The 24,383-nt window shown below is 40.6% G+C and overlaps 1 protein-coding gene across 2 annotated transcripts in view; it reads right to left on the reverse strand.

Annotated features, from left to right (window-relative positions):
• The window catches only part of kif5ab (kinesin family member 5A, b), a 54,682-nt gene that overhangs the window by 24,999 nt on the left and 5,300 nt on the right, over positions 1–24,383 (reverse strand). For both annotated transcript variants that reach the window (XM_054616909.1, XM_054616910.1), the window contains exons 2-11: positions 11,189–11,276; positions 9,488–9,561; positions 9,047–9,151; positions 8,592–8,640; positions 7,172–7,227; positions 6,271–6,358; positions 5,917–6,041; positions 4,434–4,538; positions 3,383–3,531; positions 1,916–2,064 (exon numbers count right to left, since the gene is read on the reverse strand). In XM_054616909.1, coding sequence (XP_054472884.1) covers positions 1,916–2,064; positions 3,383–3,531; positions 4,434–4,538; positions 5,917–6,041; positions 6,271–6,358; positions 7,172–7,227; positions 8,592–8,640; positions 9,047–9,151; positions 9,488–9,561; positions 11,189–11,276 — 988 coding nt within the window. The remainder of the gene's footprint in view (positions 1–1,915; positions 2,065–3,382; positions 3,532–4,433; positions 4,539–5,916; positions 6,042–6,270; positions 6,359–7,171; positions 7,228–8,591; positions 8,641–9,046; positions 9,152–9,487; positions 9,562–11,188; positions 11,277–24,383) is intronic.

The following is a 24,383-nucleotide window of genomic DNA, read 5'->3' on the forward strand; positions in this document are numbered from 1 at the left end:
AGACCTTTATCAAATTAAAATGTAAATTGTCTTGCGTCTGGCTTTCGCTCAGAAGAAAAGAAGGGGAGCAGTCAAATGCAGAAAAGAGAGAAAATTTGATATGCTTGTTCACAAGTTCATCCTTGACTTAAGAGTTGAGCAATGCGGTACAAGAAGGAGGTCAATGGTGTTCGTCTCAGGGAGTTTCTGGCCTGCGATAGGCAACAATACAGGAAGCAGAGATGGCGGGGATGGGGGCAACGATGTTGTCAAAATGATACATTAGGAAATTAAAAGTGTTAGAGAGACACTCGGGAAGATAGTGGAGGGAGAGCTTGTGTGCGTGTAGGTGTGTGTGTGTGTGTGTGTGTGTGTGTGTGTGTGTGTGTGTGTGTGTGTGTGTGTGTGTGTGTGTGTGTGTGTGTGTGTGTGTGTGAGAGAGAGAGAGAGAGAGAGAGAGAGAGAAGGAGAGTAACTGAAAAGGATGAAGCAGTTAAAGGAATAATTTTCACTGATAGCTGTTCAATAAAGACGTGTTACAGCGTTTTTTTTATTCCAGTCTAGCGCCGAGAGAATGCTCTCCAAGGAAGTCATCGGACAGGATTCATTACACTGCTTGAATGTCAACCGATCACTACCATTGAGTGCACTGACATTTGAGTTGACGTACAGCTCAGCAGGAGATGATGCCTAGAAGTGTGTGTGTGTGTGTGTGTGTGTGTGTGTGTGTGTGTGTGTGTGTGTGTGTGTGTGTGTGTGTGTGTGTGTGTGTGTGTGTGTGTGTGTGTGTGTGTGTGTGTGTGTGTGTGTGTGTGTGTACTGGTGATTGGATAAATGTGTTCAGTGCTTCATGTGTGTTGATCTTTTGCATGTGAACTTACAGAGGTACGTGTGTGCAGACATGGGAGAAGTTATGACTTCTCTGTAGAAGTGATTCGCCCCTTGTCGCTGTGAGGATTACTAATACATAAGGATACATAAAAAATAAAGCCTCCAGTGCTTCTTGCTTACGGCATAATGAGACGGGAATTCAATTATACAAAGTGTAAAAGTCTGAATATTAGTAGCCAGGAAGGGGTTTTTAAGTGTTTGGGCACCAGTCCAGCAAGTCTGTTTGGCTGCTATCCTCCCATCTCTCCACTGGCATGTATTCAGGTGATATCAAATTAGGCTAAATTTGCACTTAGGTGGACTGAAAAATATGTCTGCAGGCAAGCTGGCTGCTAACTTCTTCACTCCATTGTAAGTGCTCTTCCATGCATGAAAAAGGAACAAGAACTATGTGTAGAGATCTTTATATAGGGGACCATGACACAATAGTATAAATATTCTGGAAGCTGAACTTTATTTAACCAAACATTAAAGCAATTACTAAGTGTCCTTGCTGATGATAACTCTCTTAAATCTGGACCTAATTGCATTCCTTTTGTGTCATTATCTATTATTTAATTATTATAAAGTCTACAGTCACTCTCGCAGCTGAGAGGCTGCACTTAAGCCCAGCTCTGCTTTAAACTAAGCGATAACGTCATCACCATTTTAGTTTAATTTCCTAACTACAGCTGAGGATGACCATAAGCTGTAATATCATGAGTTTTGCAGATATTTGGTCATAAACGAAAGTATTGGACAAATAAAAAAATCCCCTGCGTCCACTACAGTGAAAGGAGTACAAAACATCCTGTGCTGGACATGAATGTGTACACCAAATTGTACGGCAATCACACACATAGTAGTTGAGATATTTCAGTCTTGACCAAAGTGGTTGACCGACCAACCATCACTCTGATTTTGTGGCTAAAATATAAGCTTTTACACAAGGTACTGATAATGTCTAAATGCCTGGGCAACACGTTTCACAGTTCTTCTCTGGCAGAAGACTTAAGGTCTTCCATGTATTTATGAGCTGCCAGCGTGATATCAGTACGAGTATTACCATTCCTCCAGCGATTCAGCTCAGTCTCCAGTCTTTGAACTGTCTCCTTCAATAACCTGTTCTTCTCCTTCTCCTTTTCGTACTTCTTCTTCCACTGCTCTGCTGTGAGCTCCAGGTTCACTGATACAGTATTTCTAATGGTCTTGGCTCTAATGGGAGGGATGCAAAGCGAAACAGTGAAAGAGGAAAAGAGACAGAGAAGAGGGGGAGAAAAAAGAAAGTGTGTAAGAGAATGGCAGAGAACACAGGAACTGTCAACGAGGGTATTTCAGCCCTGGCTGCTCAATGAAAATGTGCTTGCATCTCATTAATTGCTATGCAAATTGTGTTTCTGCCAACTGCGTATTTGATGGTGCATGTAGGTAGAGGGAGGTAAACTGAGGCAATAATTCACAATGTAAAAACCCTTCTGACCTCTTAAGACATATTCACCATATCAACATGAAGCACTCATACAGTTAATAAATGGATAAAACTACTGTATGATTACAAATCATTGCTCAATTATGATGCAAATGAGTGGTGTCACAGAGTTGAAATATTCATGATGCTACAGCCAGGGCACTCAGCTCCGGCTGTGAATTTCACATCAGTGGCTATCACTTAATTTCACACTCCAGTGAGAAAACACAGTTGTCCTTGTTAATGTATTCCTTGATATTAGTGCAACAAACAGCACTATCTTAAGTTGTCTCATCACATCAGAATTTAGGATAGTGAAATGCTGATACTCAAACATTAGGAGGACAATTCAGTTAATGTTAAACAAAGCAGTGATGGCTTATTTATGCACCGTGTACCCAAATCCACAGTCAGACCATAGACCTGAACATTCCACACAAACCTGTACATTATAACATCGTCACCTGATACAGATTGTCAAATATCTGTTTAATATCATGTCATAGTTTTTGAAGTATATTGATTTTAAGAAAGAGATCGACCATGTTGTTAAATATGTCCTGCGGCTGACAGATAAGAGACCAAGCCTTCTGTTCATTTAAGTCAAATATCTGCTGCGGATTCTGTCACTCCTTTTGCTCCGTCATGCATTATTTATTTCAACCAACAACCCTCTTGTGTCAGACACTATTCAAATAATTTATTGGTAGAGGAAAAAGGCTGGAGATGGATAAGGAGGCTTCTTCAGGATCTTTCAATCTGAGTTTCTTTGAGAGGAACATGAGCAATAGGAGCAGATAGCTTGCAGGCAGTCCAAATCTATGCTTCTACAAGTGCAGCTTACCCTTAAGATAACGAAAAAAACTCTTTAAGCATTCCCAGTACGATCAGGTACCACACACAAACCCTTCCTCCAAAGAAGCAAAGTTGGAGTCAGCAATATGTGAACGGCATATCTGAGTTTTACACATTTCAACAGCAAAACATCCCCCAACAGCCGCAGCTGAGCAAGACAGACGTGCATAGTGCAGCAGCCCATGACTCCTTAGTATGGAAACACATTACCGTTGGCCAAACATCAAGGTGGATTTGGTCTCTGCATCATTGTAGCTGGAGGGAGAGCAACAGATAAACATGGTGGTGCGACAGTTCCCGCCAAGCGAGTCCTGTAAGATTCGAGTCATTTTGCTGTCACGGTACGGCACGTGAGATTTCTACAAAGACATAAAGAGAGGAAGGAAGAAAGGCTTAAAAAAAGGCTGACAGAAGGTGAATAAAAGAGCTTGGAGGACATTCCGAATAACTGTATAACACAATGCACCTGAGTTACCTCTTAAAACTAAATATATGTGTTGTAAGTATCAGGATAGAACAAAGGAAGAAGAGGTTTTTCTCCCATCTGCTGAATCATTCACAATATTACGCTTTTAACCTCTGGAACGCCTTCAAAAAGACTGTGTCCTTGCTCGATGAATAAAAAATGAATGCCAGTTGCTTTATGTAAAGATTTGTGAAGCATTTACAGTCTGTGAGCTTTTTCATTCGGTTTATGAGGAGTTCCCTAAGCCTTCCGAGTTATATAACAAGAGATGCTGAATATTCTAATTACGATGTTGGAGCTCGAAAGGAGGATAGAGTGGGCAGAATGCATCGAGTGGTTGAATACGCTGGTTAAATTAGGTGAAATATGGAAAAAGGTTACCAGCTGTAGCAGCATAATGGTTCATGGAAGACGGGGACAGACTACCTAACATGTTACTGCAACTTTCATCCAATCCAACTGCAAGACAAGAATTACAATATGGGGCGATTCTGCAAAACCCAGAATTATGTTCAGTGACAACCTTGTTTTTACCTCTATTGCTAATGTTTTTTCAAATGTTTTTACAATATTTGTGCATGGCAACTATGGAACTGTAATGTAATGTGAACTGTAATGTGAAAATATAATTGAAGGAACAGGTTGACATTAGATGAGAAGATTAAGCAGTTTCGATCTTCTCATCTAGCTCTCTGAAAAGCATATTTCCGAAAATGTCGAACTATTCCTTTAAGGTAGGAGTATGGGCCTATATAAGATGGATGAGAAAGACTGCAGAGAATTTCTCCACTGTACCGTTCCTTCAGCCAAGGCTGAGATGACGTTCCCCAGGGCCGACAGAGACTTGTTGATGTTCTTGGCCTCATCCAGCACTGCTCCCTCTGCACCCGTCTTACTGACCTGACAGAGACACACACACAGGAGGAAATGGTTTAGCATAAAAAAAGTCAGTGGGAAAACCACGTTTATTTCCCTACTATGTTATATTTGACAGGTCCTGATGTTTTGTTTAACAACTAAATTGATTTGTATCTATGAATTCATAAGAAGGTTTCTGGTAATAATTATGTAATGTTGTACTAATTATAGAGAAAATGCAGACAGTGTGTTCAGTTGGTACACTTTAATTAATCAATACTAATGAATTGCCAGCTTAACCAAGAGATTATTTTAATTAGTGCACAGAAGGTCAGTTGAGCATGCAAAAATGTGAATGTCATGTACAGGCAAAATTACAGATATTTCTTTTTGGGTAACAAAAGTAACAAATTAAATTACAGACCTGTACAAAAAAAGTAGGCATTTATGCATTGTTTAGTAAGTTGTTAAAATCAGAGGAGAAGGTGTTTGAGGCGGTATATGCCAGACATACTTTAAAAAGGGAAAGTCACACCACATTGTGTCATAATCGTCATGGGATACAATTATTTACAGCAAGATAATGAGGAGCTTAATTATAGAGACGAGCTAGTTGCTTTATCAAAGCCTTCTGTGGAGCGTGCACCAGCGTCCTGCTCAGTCAATAATATGTTCTTTCAGTCTAAGAAGTTTTTTACCCCCAGGGAATATCAAGAACTTACAGATGCAGCATCAGCATTTATTAACGTTTTGGTCATCTAGTACTCTAAATGCACACTATTCTTTATTTTGCATCAATACCTTCAACACTAGACTACAGCCAGGAGCCAAGGATCAGGTTCAGCCTTGTCTCTAAATGTATTTTCTGTCTGCTTTTTAGAGCATGACCTGTGCTAGAGATACATAGTTTTATAGATGGTGCGATGATGCGAGCTGACTAAGAGTTTCACCTAGAAGGCCTTGAAACACAGGGACAATTCATTCTTTGTGGCTCCCCTCAATTTGACCTCTATCTCGGCTAAAACTCCCCTTTTAGAGCTTATCTGTAAGGATGAAAAAAGTTTATTATTTCTCAGAAAACATTTTTTTGTCTCCATCCTCAAAGTGAGCAAACACTAACCCTGATAATTCAAGAGCGACGGGCTAAACCAAGCCCTCTAAGACAGATCCTTCATAATGTAGAATTTAATGAAAATTGAGTGCAGTTCCATAAAGTGAGTGCTTAAATTAAAATGCTTTAAGGGTAAAGTTTAGAGCTTTGCTGCATTGATTATCTTATTCTTTGATGTCTGAAAACAGACAGAGAAATACGTCTGGTCCCAGCGTTACAAAATCCTGCTGACTGAATGTTTAGTATATTTCAGTGCAAAGCCCTATTGTTCTTTTAATGTTTTTAGAGACAATTCCCCTGTTGTCCTACCTTCTCACTCCCAGCTAGGTCGACCAGGTATAGCTTCCCACACAGCTTCAGCTCCGTCTCCACGTTTTCTTGTTTGATGTTTATCAAGAAGATGCTGTGACTGCGGGAACTGTGCTCATTCATGTCTGAAGAATAAAGTGAGGTCACAAGAAAAAGACTCTTATTCAGACTCCTTGTATAAAACATCATTCGATTCATTGTTTCCTTTAGACGGACTTGTAAAGGAATGTTCCCTTAGCACCTCATCATGCATTTCTCACCTTAACACCTTGAAACTGTGAGAAAGAAAATCCGACAGGAAAAGTCTGACAGAGTGAGTGCACGAACATAACGAAGATCAACAGTGTGACTCACTAGTGACAGCAACATGTCGGTTGGCTTTTCCTTCATCTATCACATCCATCACTTCCTCAGGACTCGTGACAAAGCGCTCTGTGCAGCCCTTAGTGTAAGAAAGACACATGCAAACATCCATTTGTAATTTAAATTGCACATAGAAACGCCCACGTTTATGTCTGCACAAAACAGAAAGTCTTACAAAGGAGACAAAAGTTAGACTTTTGCTTTTCTTTAAATCTGCATTCTCAAACTTTAGAGCAGAGATTGATATTTCAGATTTTCATCTACGTTAGCTAGATTAAAAAACTGACAACACTTAAAGCTACAGCCAGCAGCCAGTTAGCCTCACAAAGACTGAAAACAAGAGGAAAAGGCTAGACTGGCTCTGTCAAATTGTTACAAAACCCACCTAGCAGCAGTGGGTTGTATCTCAAACTATTTCAGTTTGGTAAAGATTGAAAGATATTCACAGATTCGTAAGATAAATAATTTATAAGCAACACATTGTTTTAACACAAAAGACGGCTCTTTCTAACCATAGTAAGATAGACGATGAGCTACTACAAAACCAGTCTTCCTCTGAGCTGGACACAAAATTGGTATCTTATGTGCAGTCGGCTGTGAGACAATTGCACTGAGACCCTCTACAGCGTGCAATGCAGAAGAGAGATGAAACAAAAATGATTCAATAACTTTACTGTCAAAGAGCAACCAAAATTGCTTCACACATCAAGTTCATCCTGTTAGTTATATTACAACATTTATTTTGGAAAAAATATCTTATTAAGAATAAGCGTGTGACTTGAATTGTCAAGCCATTCTTTTAACATATACTTATATAACAGAATCCATAGGGTATCTGGATAGTAAAGGGAGAGAAATCAAACTGAATCATGTCAAACTGCGAATGACTCACCTTCACATACGGAACTCTGTATTTGTCTTCATGCACTGACAGGTTGGTTTTTTTCACTAGGATGTAACGGAAAAGAGGTCATTGTGTTACCCAAAGCATTATCTCTGTGTGTGAGCAAATGAGCATCTGCATGCGAATATGTGTTTTTACTCTTGGCACAACTATAATCCAACCTGACTGTGTTCCCTTTGTGAGTCAGACTCTGCTAATGTGGTGTGAAAAAACAACAGTCTAGCTCTCAATGTATTTTATGGAACTGAACTATTATTTCTGCCAAAGTCACAGAGAGATTAAGAAGATGCCCGTCAGTGAACAAAATACAATTTTCTTTGCAAAGCCATTTGCTGGCCCAAATTCGTGCATTCACAATTTCACTTTTGAAAGTCCTGTCTTGTTGATGATGATTAAATTTCCCCGTATTGTGGAAGCTGCTTTTTCTTGGAGACTGTGTGCTTGCGTTTCTGTGCTTTATCACCCTACAGCCACTTTTTCTCCTTGCAAATACCTCCACAGGGTGTTGTTCTCTGTGCCTCGATTCATCGCGGTTGTTGTCGGCTCTTTTTGTGTTCATAGCTTTCTCTCCCCTGCATACAAATGGGGACTTTCACCACTGTCTCCAGCTCGGTTGAAGATGAAATCACGAGGATGCTGCCTATAGGTTCTGGTCCGGGCCTCTCCATCTTTTTAAACTGGTTATGTATCTCCGTGATAAGACTATGAAATACAATGCTGTGGTGCTTCTGTGTGTATAACTCTTAAAACCACAAAGCTTTATGTTCTGAAGTAAAAAAAAGATTAACTATAAATATTGTTCCTTCGATGATAAAAACCTTAAGATATAAACTCAGTATTGTTTTTGCACTAAATCTACTTGGTGAATACAAAGAACGCTGAGCTTTACTGCCTCACGTTGATGTTCAATTCTAGCTTATTTTTAGGACAATATAATTTTAGCTGTAAATAAAAACATATATTTTTTACCCCAAAAACATGCAGACAATGTTAAAGAAGTTTTATCAGCCCTTAGTTATGTCTGCAGTCTTCCTCTCAAGCTGCATACAGCCCCAACACCCCCCATTAATAAGGTAGGACTTCATGTAGCCTAAGGGTCGAAAGATAGTGCAAAAGAAGTCCATCACTTGCTACTGCATGGTCATTTTTTTTCTCAGCTCCTCTCTTTTCTCATAATGACTTTGGCAGCAAGACAGTAAGAGGACAATAGGATATGTACACCCTTCATGACAACATTATCATTTATCCATATGCATCTAGGTTTGTGCATTTAGCTATAAGAGTTTGAATTTTCAACCGTGTACTGAAAGGACACCGTACAGTATTAACAAACGTAAAGCACAGTATTAAAAAATGTGAGTTGTGTGTTTCACTGATTCAAAGCCATGTGTTAAGTGCATTAACACACCATCAAGCAGGTCCCGGATTTTATCCATGTAGATCTCAAAGTAGGAGACCTGCAGCAAAACCAAACATTGGTCAAACATCATGTGGCGGTAAATCTTTGGAATAATGAGGACAGACAGAAAAAAGTGATACAGATAAGAGAAATTATGCAAGAGATGATCATTGTGCAAATATGCAAAATTATGTCGCAGTAATCTGTCATCTGGTGGGTCAGGCGAGGTATTGTCCAGTATTAGAAGACTGTTGTGTAAAAGGCAAAAAGCACAACAACTGTTGTAGGATTATCAAGGTTTATATATCATGATTTATTGATGCTTTGCTGCTTCCACTCAACCCATCCATGTGAGGACCACGTCAGAGGCCCAAACTGTATTACCACTGAACGTGTCATAGAGTAAAAAGGGAGTAATGAACAAATGCATACATGAACCGCCACACATGGAAATTCCCACCAACCTTTATGTGGAATTCTAGGTTCTCATCCATAGCAAATATATGTTCAAAAATGTCCTCTGCGATCCGGGGAATGATTCCCATTCCCTGGGGATCATGAAGGTTCCCCTAAGAGAAGAAAGAGGAGATAAGAACAGAACATATGTGGGATAAATTAAGTGCAGAGAATAGTAAGAGAAAGGAGAGATGAGAGGCTTTTGACTTGAAAGCGAACAGGGTTGTTTCCCAGAGAGAGTTGTAAAGGAGGTTAGTGCCCACAAAAGGCTGGGAAAGAGAGATAGTGAGCGATGACAGTGATGGAGGGAGATGTACTGTCATAGGAGAGCAGTGGAGGATGTACTCTTAAAACGTGTGTGTGTGTGTGTGTGTGTGTGTGTGTGTGTGTGTGTGTGTGTATGTGCGTGCAAAAGGGTCTACCTTTTGAATTATTTAATGTTACTGTACCTCCATGGTGTGTGTTTTTCCAGAAGAAGTCTGCCCATAGGCAAAGATAGTCCCATTGTATCCACCCAGTACATCTATAATAAAAAAAGACAAAGAGACAAAGAGCATTTTAGAGAGAGAGAAGAAAACAATAAGAAAATGAAAAATGGCAGTATGAGTGTCAAACCAAAGGACATTCTGTCAGAATTAAAGATTTCAGCAAGCCAGCCAGGTATGTAAACAATAAGACAGGAAGGCAGAAAAGCACTTACACAAAGACAGATATCTTTGACCTTTGCTCCAAAGACAGATCAGACTGTGCCACATAAAGAGTGTGTGCACTGAGTGCTTCATGGTATTTAAGCTTGGTTAGCTGCTGAATGACCTCTGTGGCTGTAGACAATAAAGAAACATCAAACCTGCTGCTCTAAGGTCACCAGGAGGCACTAAGTGAGGTACCAAACAAGTACAGATTTATGTTTCTCTCACTCCACTCATCTGATAGGAGCTGCAGTGAAAACAACACGTCCTCACCAGTTGAGGTTATAAAAGGAGCACACTGCTGTATGTCACATTGCTGACACAGTCTAATAAAACCCCAAAGGTAAAAGTCAAACATGTTTAAAAGAAAAACACTTCAGGTTAGCTGACCGCAGAATAATCACAAAGGCTCTCAGCTAAAACACAGAGGCACCCATCCTCCCCTCCCCTCCTCTCTCCTCCTCTCTCCTCCCCTCTCCTCCTCTCCTGTGTTGCCTTTACACTACACTACTACATTACACTACACCTAACAGCTCAGCAACATATCTTCCACTGACTCCACGCTGCTCATAGTGAGACCCAAACAGAGCGTGACACATTATAGAACAAAGAATTAAGAATCTCTCTGGAAATAAAGACAGCCGAAATAAGATCAGAAACCACCCGGAAGGGAATCACAGAGAGGAAAGACGGCGTGAGTGTGTGAGAGAAAGATAGTGAGAACGGCAAAAAAGAGGCTGCAAAACATAGAGAAACTGACAGCCCGAAAGACCAAAAAGGAGAGAAAATGTAAACATGCATGTGTCTCCCAACCAGCTTTCTCTGGTCCTGCTCCGTTAAACTTTTCCCCAGACACATTTCAAATCCCATGTCTTCATTTTGCTACATCCTTAACCTTGGATTTCTCCGACCCTGCACTGCGATTCATCTTTCCTTTTTATTTTGTCTTGCCTTGGCCTACTTGGTAATCTCACCCTCTGTAAGTAATCGCTCCCACCAAATCAATCTTTCTTCATGCTCCATCTAGAGTTGTCGAATAGGATTCCACGCTCACTTTGAAGGTGGCACAAGAACGAGACCTTAATAGGGTGGGTAAAAGAGGCAGATGGAGGGAGGGGTGAAGGAAATAAGATTCAACTCTCTCTGCTAGTTTCTTTTTATCTGAGGATGTCTGGATATGCCAGTCTCGCTGTGCTCTGATAAGCATGCATCTTTATAATCTGTGCATGTCGACGCTCATACCTGTAAATTGTGAGACTACATCATGTCATGGAAATTGGTTTTCGCACTTCTTGTGAGAAGATGTTAGTGCATGCAGTCAGTGAATAGAGCGTAAACTGACAAAGCTGCTCAGGGGAAGCCAAGGATATATTGATTCAAGGTGTATTGACCTTCTCTTTCAGCTTTTAAGTCACTCAGGCATCTTGGAAGAAAAAGGGAAACCCTGTTTATGTGACTCACCTTTGACAATCTGCTTGGCGCAGGTGTTGTAGACCTGTACCTGGGTGGTGTTAGTCGGGAACACCTGGTCAAACACATAGGACTTCCCCTGTGAAGAAAAACACAAACGCATACAGTTTAGAGACTGTTTCATATTACTGTCAACACCTCATACTGCCCTGTGACTCCCTGTGAAAGTCCGTCCTGGGAAGTTTGTGAAGCAGAGAGCACATGGGTGTGTTAGAGAGAGTGATGGAGACTTTACACATCATGCTCATCACTAAAACATTATGAAGCCATATTGCCACTATAAAAGAGTGCCACATCAATATTTATTTTATGGACGCTGTGTCCTTCTGTGTGTCTCAGCCCTGAATAGCAGTGCATATATCACATTAAGAGGCCCATCTGTCATATTTGTGTGGTATTCCTCCTGTATTTGTGTCTGATTTTATTTGTGTTTATTTTGTGGTATTGAGAGACAGTGGGTGTTTTGAATGAGCGCATCGCAGCGTGAAGCGTTGGGCAAAAGGCCCAAGAGACGGAAAAAGAGATCACATCTGAGGTGAAGCCATTAGAGGCAGTGTTCAAGGACTCGAAGACTAAAGTGATGCAGTTGGGAGGAGAAATAGAGTGGAGGAGTGGAGCAGAGGAGTTGAAATGCAGAGAGATTTTTTATTGAATCATTGTGTCAGTTAACAAGGGTGTCAGACAAAAATGCACCCTGTAAGTCAAGTCAGCCCACCAGCTGACTATCAGCCATTAAACAAGTCACACAGCCAACCTGATATATACTAATTGAACCAACATAGACTTGAGATGGCACTCAAGCAACTAATTAACCAGCATGCTTCATTGCGATGAAAAGCCAGAGCACTCAGATATTCAGTCAACATATTAAGTCGCACACCGGCCAAGATCTGGAGCTGAAGACAGTGAGCAGTCTAGTCTCCTAAATTAAACATGCCTGACTGCCAGTAGGCATTGTGTGTATTCATGCGTGTGTTGGTGGCTATATGGATGCATGTATGTGTATAAAATTCTCAGAAGCAGTTTGTGCAGACAGCCTGCAACGCCCACGAACCCTGCAGACATCCACTGTAGAGGACGCTGTCTAACCTTCAAATTGTTTCACTGTGTGTGTGGCATTGGTTGCATAGCTAACACTTTGAGCATTGATGGTATATATTGACATGTAGGTATGCTGACTTTGATGAGGTTACATTTCTTTAAGTTTAGAATTTTCCATGCAAGTTAGTGAACTAAAGTTAACTTATTTCTTTTTTTTAAGCTATATTTGTAATTATTTGATGGCATGACAGTCACGAGAAAAAGAGAAAATAACATGAGATATCAGTTAATGACATGCAACAAAGTATCCCAGACAAATGAAGACGGTGCAGACGCCCCGATTTATTTGTTTAATTGTCAGAATGTGCATTGCATCAAATTGCATTATTTATTAAAAGTGTGATGGACATAACGCAACCAGACATGGAGCACATTTTTGCTCTTGACCCATAATGAACTAAAGAAAAGTGACTCAGCTATGTCTCAGCTATGCCTACAGAAAGGCTGCAGATTTCGCAAAGGGCACTTCATCTTTTGAGTGACAATAAAGGTTTCTTATATAATGTGGATGTACTGTATAATGGACAGGATCTATATAAGCCACAAACCTACAGTTTTATTTTCTATCCTTATTGTCGAGGGGGTTGTATAGAGAGAAGAAAGAGGGAGCGTCACGTTACATAAGCAAGTCATTAAATCCATACAAGCTCCATGAGTCCTGCACTATGCTGCCCGTTATATATATTTCATTGGTCTTACTGTGCTCACAAATTGCCATGCAAAGGCTTTTTACCATTACATATTCTACTATAAAGAAATAATATTTCTCTGCCCTTCACTTAAAAGCCATACAAATCCGGAGGATGCTCCAAACTGTGATTATGTTTGCACCAGCAGTCTGGGATATAGAACATCCATAATCCCCTGCACCTCCAAGAATTACATATGGGCCTCGCTGCTTCTCAGTCTTTTAAATGACACATTCAACAACAAGCTTGACACAAAATCCCAGTGCACACAACTATATCAGTGGCTTGAATAATAGGCTCTGTTCCTGGCATTAAAGGATGTATTCTTTTGTAATTTTAAATCACAGATTATCATGTTCCTTTTTCAGTCCACAAGCACCAATGCTGGTATTCTAGTGACATTCAATTTTAGCATTTTGTATGCCTTTCCGTCAATTTGTGCATAAGACTTCCCCATTGTAGGGGGAAATAATATGGCCCATTAAAGGTTTTATTATTCATATTAGTGCAGTTTGCAGCCTTCTCAAGAACAGCACTTACAAACAACTTCACATCCACCACGCTTGCTTTGCTCCTCAGCAATACACCTGCCATGACATAGTTGGGTCACATACTCACAGTCAGTGCACCGGTGAATTACACTATGGTTGACAGGAAAAAACACACACGGGCAGACTTTACCGTTAGTCAAAGTAAGCAACTGCCCCAAACAGCTATAGATGTATTATTATGTTTATATGAATAATATGGAACTTTGTTCCTGGACTAACTCATTGTTACTAATGTTACCCCAAAAATAACTTACCAAGGGCCCCCAAAGGCAAGCCCTTAAATAATGAGCAACTCAATTGTATACTAACTTTACTTAGTGTATACTTTTACTACAGAGGAAAGAATTGCCGCTACAACATTCACCTGACAGATAAATGTTACTGGTTACGTGCAGATTCAGATTTGACTTGCAAAATATAACAATTAAAATATGATGCATTATCAGTACATTATTAGACACTTAGTAACCGTAGCTAAATTTAACTACATTGTGTGGATAATGCCTCTCTTTGAATTTCCACTTGAAATACAAATTTGAATGCTGGATTTTTACTGTGTGGTATTGTGGTATTAATAGTTTTACCATTTTTGGATTTAATAGTTATGATATTAAATAAGATTGAAATGGAATTTAGAGCATATCTATGATTCAGTCAGTGTTGGCTTGAACTGCTGTCACACACAGCTCTCAACACGGTAACATAATTATTTTAAAATTACACATTAAATCATCTAAAATCAAGAGGAAGAGAATTTTAAATAGTTCACGCTTTTTCCCCGCTTTCTTAAGTAAATATTATGAGACCAATATATTGATATTAATAAAGTAGATGAGACTTGCTATTTCGGTCTGCGAAGAAAAATCTTGTTGGTTTTCTCTTGCCACTCAGTGCTTCTATTCAACCTTCATATAAAGAAAAGTCACTAGGTAAAAGTGAAAAGGCAATTTGTGCCACTCCCAAAAGCTGTAGCTGGATATCAGGCAGCATTACTGCAATGTAAGACACTGAGTGGGAACATTTTCACATGACCTCCCTCTCTACAGTGCTAGCTTTGCATACAATAATTTGTTTGTGACAGCGGCGACAGTTCGGCAGAATCCAAGCTTCAATTTAATGTATTATTTCTCTTCCATTTCTTAATAAGCTGAACTGATTAGCCGTTGTTTTCAAGTGCTGTAATCACAACTGCAGGTACAAACAAGCTTCCCATCAGAGCTGATTAGGGCTGAATCTGCTCCCAATGAGTCATTTGTAATGCTACACAGTATGTGCATGCAAACCGCACCAAACAGAGACAGAGGGAGAAATCATGATGTGGTCTTCATTGGGGTGAATAAAATGAGTCAGTTATATAAGCTGGATGAAAAACAGCCCTTTGCCAAACAATTGTACCGCTGGATCCACCGTTAAAACACTAATCTGCTCCTGTGCTGCATGAAAATAATAATAGCATAAATGTTAGACATTCTGTAAGCTCTCTATCTGCCTGTCCATTTCAGGTCTGTCGGTTTGAACAGGTATAGGATCACTTAGTTTGTCATGTCATTTAAATGTCATTTAAATTATGTGCATGCACACTGATGTTGAAAGCTGGAATAGGGACCAAGATTTTTGTCCATATGTTAGTGTGTGTGTGTGTGTGTGTGTGTGTGTGTGTGTGTGTGTGTGTGTGTGTGTGTGTGTGTGTGTGTGTGTGTGTGTGTGTGTGTGTGTGTGTGTGTGTGTGTGTGTGTGTTTGAACATGTGCAAATAATATATCAAATTATGCTTGTACATGCAGACATTGAACATGGCCTTTGGCTTTGTGTGTGATGTCAAACACCAGCATGCCTGGTCCAGCCTGCAATTTGCTGTTGTCTGCCAGGAGACAAAAAGAGGTGGTGGGTTGCAGGCAAAGAGCGAGATAGCGACCAAGAGACAGAGAGGCCGAGAGAGAATTTAAAAACACCAGAAATTGTGAGAATTATTGGAAGGGATAACAAGCCTGAGCTGTATTTGAACAACCTAGACATACAATCATCATAAACAGCAACAAAAAGAAAGACAAAAAGAATAAAATACAATCAAGACCAAGGCTGACAGAAGTGGAGGCAATCGACTGAAGGTAAGAAAATGAGTTAACAAGAGGCAGTGAAGGAAAGAAAAGAGAGAGAGATGAAGCGTTTCAGCAGTAGCTGTTGAATATATAATAATAGAGGTTTTCTGGTACTCAGGGTTTATTACCCTTGGGACCAAAGGGGCCCTTCTCTTACCAGAGCGCTTGGTATGGATACACCTGTCATAGATACAGCGTACAGTCACATCCAAATATTGTACTTATGTCTGAAATGACTTGCCATGAAAGTACCAACTTTATGATCTAAACAACAAAACAATTTGCTTGTCAGTGTAGTCAGAAACAAACCTCCCCTCACATCTGGGCTATTGTTTCGTTGGTTGGAATATTGATTTTGTTACAGTATAGTTATTTTAATAACTCAGCTTGGTAAGGAGCTTTTTCATGGATTTAGGTCACTCTGCCAAATGAATTAAATCCATGTAATGTGATTATTAGCTTGCTAGCTGTCCTGCTAATGCTACCTAAATCATCCAGTAAAATATGCTTTAATGTTGCCTTCAGCTGAACGCCACAAACTGCACTCTGCCACCTCGCTTTTACATTGCTGTGTTTGGAGCTCACAATCTTAGCGTCTTTATAAAAGCGGGGAGGACCAACTGTTTCTAAGGGAGGGACGCCATTACTCTACTATGTCTTTACAAAGCAAATAGTTGCTTAAATCGTTTGGATGAGTGGGTAAGCATTTAGTATTCATCTTGTTCATGAGTGACAGCATACGCATTCCTGCTGCCAGTTTCATGCTGTTTCAATGATTGACAGTTGGGGATAATGTGCAAAGAAACGTAGCAGAAAAGGCAAGAAAGAAGAAGACTGCTACAGTAGATTGCAAACATGGATGCAAACAATGGAGGTTTGTTAGGCAAAAGGGATACATTTGATGTTTTTAGGAGGGCTCATCATCATGGTTAAAGTAAATCAGATGTGGTTACAAGAGCAACATTGACAATTTGTGGGAGACTGGATGCAGACAGCACTCTCCGATATAAAGTCACACTTTGTTGTGTTATTCTCACCAACCACCCCAACCTGCTCAGATTTTGCGGCACTGTAATGACATCACACTACATTTACCTTTGCTTCTGACAGACAAAATATTTTATTCCACCACCCACAAAAGGTTACTTGTCAGGAAAATGTAAACTCTGCTCATTTTAAGTTGAACAATTGGCCGATGCCTTGATTTATCTGGTGAGGACAGTGTTGTAGGTAGTAACAACATCCACACACAAGAAAAGGCTAACAGGTTTTTAAAAACGCCCACGGCATATAGGGGATTTTTGGTGACTGCCAATACTTGTGGCAAGGAAACGATACTTTACAACACAGGCACGCACATTTTGATCTGAGACAGGTTTATTTCTTGTCACATTCTTTCTCTCAATCTAGTTTCACACCGAAGCCTCTCTCCCACTTACCAAGAGACATACAACTAAATATTTTAAAAGGCTGGATGAGATAAGAAGATTAAGCATGGTTTTCTCCTCCTCCTACACATTGGTGGGCTGACAGGCAGGCTGGCGACGGCTGCTCACTTTTTTGCTTGGTCTCTCCTTTGCAGTGGTTTGGTGTTGGCGTGTGAGCTCGACTCAGGGCAGAGGAGGAAAAGCAGGAGGGGTCCTATTATTCCTCATCAGACTCTGTGTGTGTCTCTGTATCAGTCCTCCCCCCACAAACTCATCAACTCCCCGTCTCTCTCCTCACACACATAAATGCACATACAAGCAGAGTTCATGCTGTCAATGTCTGCTCCATCCGTCAAGCTAATCAGGCTTTGAGCCCCAGATAAGAGCATCATTAGTGATTCTCTCGACAACAGAAAAGCCCCTACAACTGCAAAAAGCTCCAGTCACACAATATTACCAAACATAACTGCATTTCCTAATTCACTCTGCTGACAATTCTAGGCAGAGTCAACTGGCGCACACTGTTTCGAGGGCAAAGCTCTACCGACTGATTGTAGAGTTGCGATGCTGGTGGTATTGTTTTTTAGTTGTCTTGCAGCTATTCTGTAGTTATCAAAGCTATTTTTGTAGCCCTTTTTTAACTGTATCACTAGCTTAGGAAACCAAAGTTCACCAACCAACATCACATTGTTAACACTCTGCTAATAATTTCACTTAGTTCCCTGCATGAAGTTGTCTATTAACAATGTGCACATTAAAGTGGAGCAATTAGTCCCCCATCAAACGCTGCATAATTTATTAGGATGAGTGAGAGAGAAACAGGAGACAGAGGAGTGGAGAACACAGAGTGAGAGGGAGATGGGCTTTGTTCACACAGTTTCAGACCAGAAAATAGGAGCAAAATCAATCTCCCTATGGACATTAGTGGAGTGAGAAACAGAGAGATTTGGAAACACATCAACATAGAGTGAGGCAGAGAAAGAATTCAAACCACGACAGATGAACGAACAGAAAATTAGAGAAAAGATAGGCATAGATAGAGAGAAGACAGCAATAAACATGCTGATGAATATTCTTTTTTCCCCATTTTGAGTGGGTCTGGAAAATTACACATCCACTCCAGAAGTACCACCGCAGCCCTGCCCACCTGTCTGTTAGGGCTGAACATTAAGCCTCAGCGCATCTTCGGTACACACCAAAGTGTGTCTGCAGCACAGACTACCAGAGACCGTACTGAAAGCTGGCATGTTCATAATCTTGTTAACTTATTTTGGATTTAGGTATTTCTTGATTTAAACCCAAAGTCTGACAGTTGAGTTATAAAGTTGATTCTGGACACAGCAGTTGATAAAACAACATTACCTCAGGGCCCATTAAATATCTCTCTGCTAAGTCCTTAAACTTGTTAGTTTCTTACAGTAGTTACTGAGCAACATTATCATTCATTGTGAGTCATGTTTCTGTCCACCTGATGAACGTATGTCCAATATTAACTCTCTTTTAGCTCTGTTTTTGGTCTCCACCAACTCCTGAGGGAAATAAGAGTGAAGCCATGATAAGAAATAAATCTCTTAACAGAGCCATTGATTCCTCTGTATCTTTAGGTCAATAAGTACATTAACCTGTGAGCCAACTGTATTGACTAAATTTAGGTGAGAAGTGATGCTCCAATGAAATGTTAATGCAGGCAATTTATAATGTGGACATCTCAAGCTCTGTGCCAAATTGAAATAGAGTGAAATATCTCGCTCTTTAGCTGCTAAATGCTCCACTAACTAACTAGTGGCTAATTGTATGTGTCGGCTGTTTGGGGCTGAGTGTGTACACAGCTTAGAGCAGGGGTGTCCAAACTTTTTTCACTGAGGGCCACATATAGAAAAATATACGAAAGGCTGGGCCACTCACTAGAGGTGAGGTATATCGCCTCACTTCTAGTGTCAAAATCAATCAAATGTAGGTAAATTATGCTTGATATTTGAATATGCTTAAAGAAAAAAACATCCTACATCACAACTTTCCATTAATGGATTTTCATTTATTTTGTTATAAAAATGGTTGGCAGCTCATTCTCAAAACAGCAGCCTGAGATTGCTTCTTACTCAGGATGGTGATCCTTCACAGCCCTGGAGAGGGGGCGGGGCTTATCTCCATGGAAACCTCTGTCAACAAATCCATTTATTTCACCATCAACCATGCAATAAATAAATACTAATTCTGCTTTATACTTGTTGTGGCAGTCCCAGATATCCTGGGAAACTAAACGCCGTCTTGTCTGAGTTCATAACATCATCTGTGGATTTATTCGAGCCGTATGAACCGAAAATAAACAATTTTACTGTGATTTCGCTGCACTTATTGAATTTGTATTTGTTTACTGCACTTATCCTATTCGTAGTAGTTTGTAGCACTTACTATATTCGAATTAGTCTGTTGCAATTATTGTTTTCCTAGTAATCTGCCTCTGCACTATACTTTTGCTCTGGCTTATGCTTTGAGATGCTTGTTTAAGAAAGGAGATGCACTTATGACTTCTGGTGACTAGTAGTTCTCTTGAATACCTATGTTGAATACACTTCCTGTAAGTCGCTTTGAAATAACAACATAATGATGGTGGTTTGTAAAAAGTCAGAATTCATGTTTTGTTAGTTCTCTCTGCAGGAGGAGAAGGAAATCACGTTTTAAATGCCTGTTTTGTGCTCGGAGTGACAGGAGGAGAAGCTCAACGCTGATTGGCTGATCGATGACAGAGTGACAGGAGGAGAAGCTCAACGCTGATTGGCTGATCGATGACAGAGTGACAGGAGGAGAAGCTCAACGCTGATTGGCTGTCGCAACACAGCGTCCCGCGAATATTCCACCTGATTCGCGCCGCCAGGCTCGAGTTCGCATCTACTCGCGAATATCTGCGTCTGTCATTGACTTTACATGTAAACTAGACGCGCGAAATATTCGCTTCTCTTTTGGTGTGAACGCAGCATTAAGTGCAAGTTTCATGTGTGGGCCATATTCCATTATGTTTTTAGAATTTGTAGCGGGCCAATTAAAAATGGACTTAGAGCCTTTGGACACCCCTGGGAACAGCCTTTCAGCTGGGTATTTTAAAACGACACTATGAAAGCGGTGAGAGTGAACCAAAACAGTAAAGTTGCAAGCGGACAGATGAAACTTACCAATAACCACTAACCAAGAGCCAAATGCAGACAGCTAGGCAGACTGATACAGTTCACTAATTTAACCATTGACCAAATGATGGAATAAAAGCTTACAGAATCATGTGGCAGGTCAAAAACAGCAATGCAATCCAAACAGGTTAAAGGCAGGAAATCTGAAGTCCAAACAATGATGAAGAGGTTAAAAACAGGCAGGTGTCTGGTAAATTAAAAAGGCTAGAAAGCACAGACAAGAGGCAACTAAGCAACTGTGATAAATAAGCAAGGAGTAAGTAGAAAAAGGCGTGTTAAATATCTGTAGGGCTGATGAGAAAAGTGGGAACAGGTGGGCAGGATCACGTGACTGGTACTGGAGGGAAAGTGGTTATTGTAGTGTATGAGGGATTGTCTAGGTGTGGTAGGGAGGTGACTGGGACAGGAGAAAAAAGTCAGAGGGCATCTGGTGGGACAGGTGGACAATGGTGAGTGTGGGATTGATGAAGTGGGGCTATGGCCTGATATAGGAACAGAGAGTCAGAATGTGAGATAAAGTATTCCTTTAAAGTGCGCAGAAAAACGGCATAAACAATTTCATGATAACTGAACAAATTCCATCTGCTGATGAAGATCATGTAATAAGAAAAGCATCTACTAAATGGATACAGAGGTGAGATTATTTTGTCAACTAAACAGTTTTACTTGTACACCAGCTTATGTTTTAAAAACATGTTACATTTGAGAGCTCTGGCTAATACTGTTAGATGAGAGAATTTTAATTTTAAATGATACAGCTCTACTGTTAGGGCTGGACAATATATCAATATTATATCAATAGCATGATGTGAGCCTAGATAGCGTCTTAGATTATGGATATCGTTATGTAATTAAATGAGCTCTACCTACTGTCTTTACTGCATGTAAAAAAGCTAAAGCACACATAGGAGAGCCCAGAACAATTTATAACAGCACTGAAAATGATACCCAGTTCATATAGACTGGCAATGAAGATACTGCAGATACTGAGAGAAAAGAATAAATTGAAAGAGAGAGACAGTGAAGGAAAGAGCAGGAAAAGCAGAAAACACTTGTCAGGGATGACAAGATGCCTCATCATCGAAGTGACTCTTTGACTGTGCCTGCACTCGCCTCCAATGTCACATTTGATTTTGCCTCGAGCCTTCACACAATGTTCAGTTATTTACGTTATGGATTTATAAAAATTGTACAGAAAACAGAAAATTAACCTTGAGATAGAGATGAGTAGTTTAACATGAATTGGGACCTGCGACCTCGGCCTGGAGTAAAGCATTTCGATCACAACCGAGACAGTCTGAGAGCTATTAGCTGGGCTCTCAAAGGGAATATTTGATGTCAAAGGAAATACCTGAAGTCTTGTGGACTCAAAGTCATTATATCTATTTCAGCCAGAAGCCACCTGCATTCAGCTGAACATGCATATAAGAAAATCCAGTCAAAATGAATTGACACAAGGCTACAAGATTACTCCGGACAGCAGCTTTGTCTCTGTCTGCACTGCTTCGGCACGACACAAAAAAAGCCAAACACATTTAGCATTTAATACAAAGGAAATTTTTCAGGCAGCAAGCTTACGTTAAAGCATCATGCCTAAATGCTTATATAACATTTCTAGTCAACAATTACTAACCCTGTGGGAAGAGACATTGCGTTAATTTATCCCAAGTATCATTTTACCTGAATGTTTTCTTGTAAAAAAGGAGGCCTGTTGTAGCATTTGTGAAAGGATATAACAATACTTCACTAATGCCTCTCTCTTCCTGAGAGTGAAGTCATGTTAAGAAAGAAAGCTCTCAAGAAGCCATTGATTCCTATATGCCAGTGATTCAATTAGTACATATGCCCATGAGACTGAATGTAGACGAGAAGTGATGCTCCAATAAAATCATAATGCGGGTAACCTATAATGCAGACATCTCTACGCTCTGTGCCAAATTAAAATATATGTTTTGAGTTGTCCTGGTCCACAGTTCCAATTAAATCTGAATCCAGACCCTCGACACTGTGACTGATCCTCAGAAGAAGCCAGAGGAAGACACATGCAGTAATCCACCAACTATGCCATCAAGCTGCTTTGCACCCTGTTGAACCCTGTTAATGACTACATGTTGCAGGGAATGGATTATAAATTACGGTAGGATGGAAGTCGTGAAAATGTGGCAACATAAGCACACATTTCAATCAACTTGTGTACGCTGGAGGCAATTCTTAAAGCAAGTGAAGCTGGGGGAACAGCTGAATGGAAAATGAAGCAATCCAAGAGTGAGCAATGACTTACATTTGCTGTAAAAAATCAACAACATGGTTAAGAGGATTCTGTTTGTAATTCAGCTACAACTGAACGAAGCTATGCAGCGAGGTAATTTAGATAATAAAAGGCCTCAAGAAAGTTTGCATAAAATGGCGTTAATTAATAACTCGAGGCGATAGAAGAGGTGGAGTAAAAGTGCAAAAAAATCAGTATGTTGTGATTATCAATGTACTATGTATCTGGAGCCACAAAGAAAACAGCTCGTACTGTATGCTGGAGGGGGTTTTAAAAGTCTGGGCTGGGACCAATACAGAGTCATGCCAGGATTTACCAAGTCTCTGTTAAGTATTGCAGTTTGGACAAATCCTTAATTAGACTAATCTACATAAAAAGCAATGAAGGAAAATTTGCTTGAAAGCATAGCTCCCCTGAGAAAGGAGGAAAACATTGACTCGGGATAGATGTCAAGTTCTACAGTGTCACATCGATAAACTGAACTGTGATTAATTGAAGGAAACAGAAGTCCTGGGCAGGCAAAGAGCAGGAATGCTCCTCTCGACGCCTTTGGGATTTCCTTCCTGATCTACTTCCAGGCTAATACAGCACCAACCGCCCAAGGGGTCTTTGCATGTGCGAACACACACGTGTGCGAGCACGTGTGCAGCCGGTTACGCTGCTCTGCCCACAGTAGCCGAGGGCAGGCGTGGAGACCAGGCAGCGTCCTGGGCAGGGCCGTGGTTAATGAGGACGGGATGCTCCATTAGCGCTCCCCGGAGCTAAAAGCCTGCTAGTCACAGCCCACTTCTGCCGTAAAGGGAGAGAAATGGGCAGGAAACGTGTTGACGAACTGGCACAAGCTTATCTAACCCTGGCATGTGTGCACGCTGAGTAAAAATAAAGATGAGCTGAAGGAACTGGCAGCTAATATGCTGTTGTTAATATTAGGGTAAAGATGAGAGGGAGGGCTGGCAGCGCTCGTTGGTATGGGATGTGGCGAGATAGATTAGGCACTCTGCAGTGCAAAAAAGTACAAGGTGGCAATAAAGCAGCGGTGATTAGAATACTGATTATTCTCTTAAAATGCAGGAAAATGAATCTCAGCGAGTATGTTTCTCATTTTGTGGATTCTCACATCTCTGGGCTGACTGGAGTGAAATAACACTCACCAAAGCCAAAAAGATCCTGTAAAATTCCCCTGACTCCTGACTGACAGGCGCTTCCCCCTTTACACCATTAAAACCCGCTATAGAACTCTCTGCCTAACTTAATGAGATGACAGACGATGCTGAGCTTCTTCTCTCACATCTTCCCCAAACTGCTGCTGAGTCATAAGGAAAAATGAGCCGCAGAATCATTATACCATGAAACACAGCAAGACAGTGAAATATACAGTGTGTATTTAGAGAGAGAGAGAGAGAGAGAGAGAGAGAGGTCTGATCCCAAGTGGTAGCTGTTGTGATGACGCCATTCAAAGGGAGAAATGGGTGCAGATCTTGACCCTGCACAGCAATCCCATTACACGGCCCTAATTGGATGGGTGTGTGCACTGCATTGATAGAATTAGAGCACTAAATCGTGCAGGGTTGGGGATGCAGGGAGCCCTTTGGCCCTCCATTTGTGACTCTCTTTGGTCTGCAGACGGTTAAAGCCATTGCAAAGAAATATCCTTGAGGAGAAAACTGCTTGAGTGGCTCTATAAATAACAAAAGGTACGAGGCAGGTAGATGACTTTACCCTGCGCCCGCCATGCACTGTCAACAGTTTGTTTCAACAGCAGCTGTTTTCTCCTCTTGGCGCCTAATCAAGAAACGGATAGAAGAAGAAAAAAAGAAATCAGCTCTCAGCGAAGCACGACAGGGAAAGAGCCGCAGCTCCATCAGAATT

This window comes from Anoplopoma fimbria, chromosome 17 (assembly GCF_027596085.1).
Source record: "Anoplopoma fimbria isolate UVic2021 breed Golden Eagle Sablefish chromosome 17, Afim_UVic_2022, whole genome shotgun sequence".
NCBI lineage: Eukaryota > Metazoa > Chordata > Actinopteri > Perciformes > Anoplopomatidae > Anoplopoma > Anoplopoma fimbria.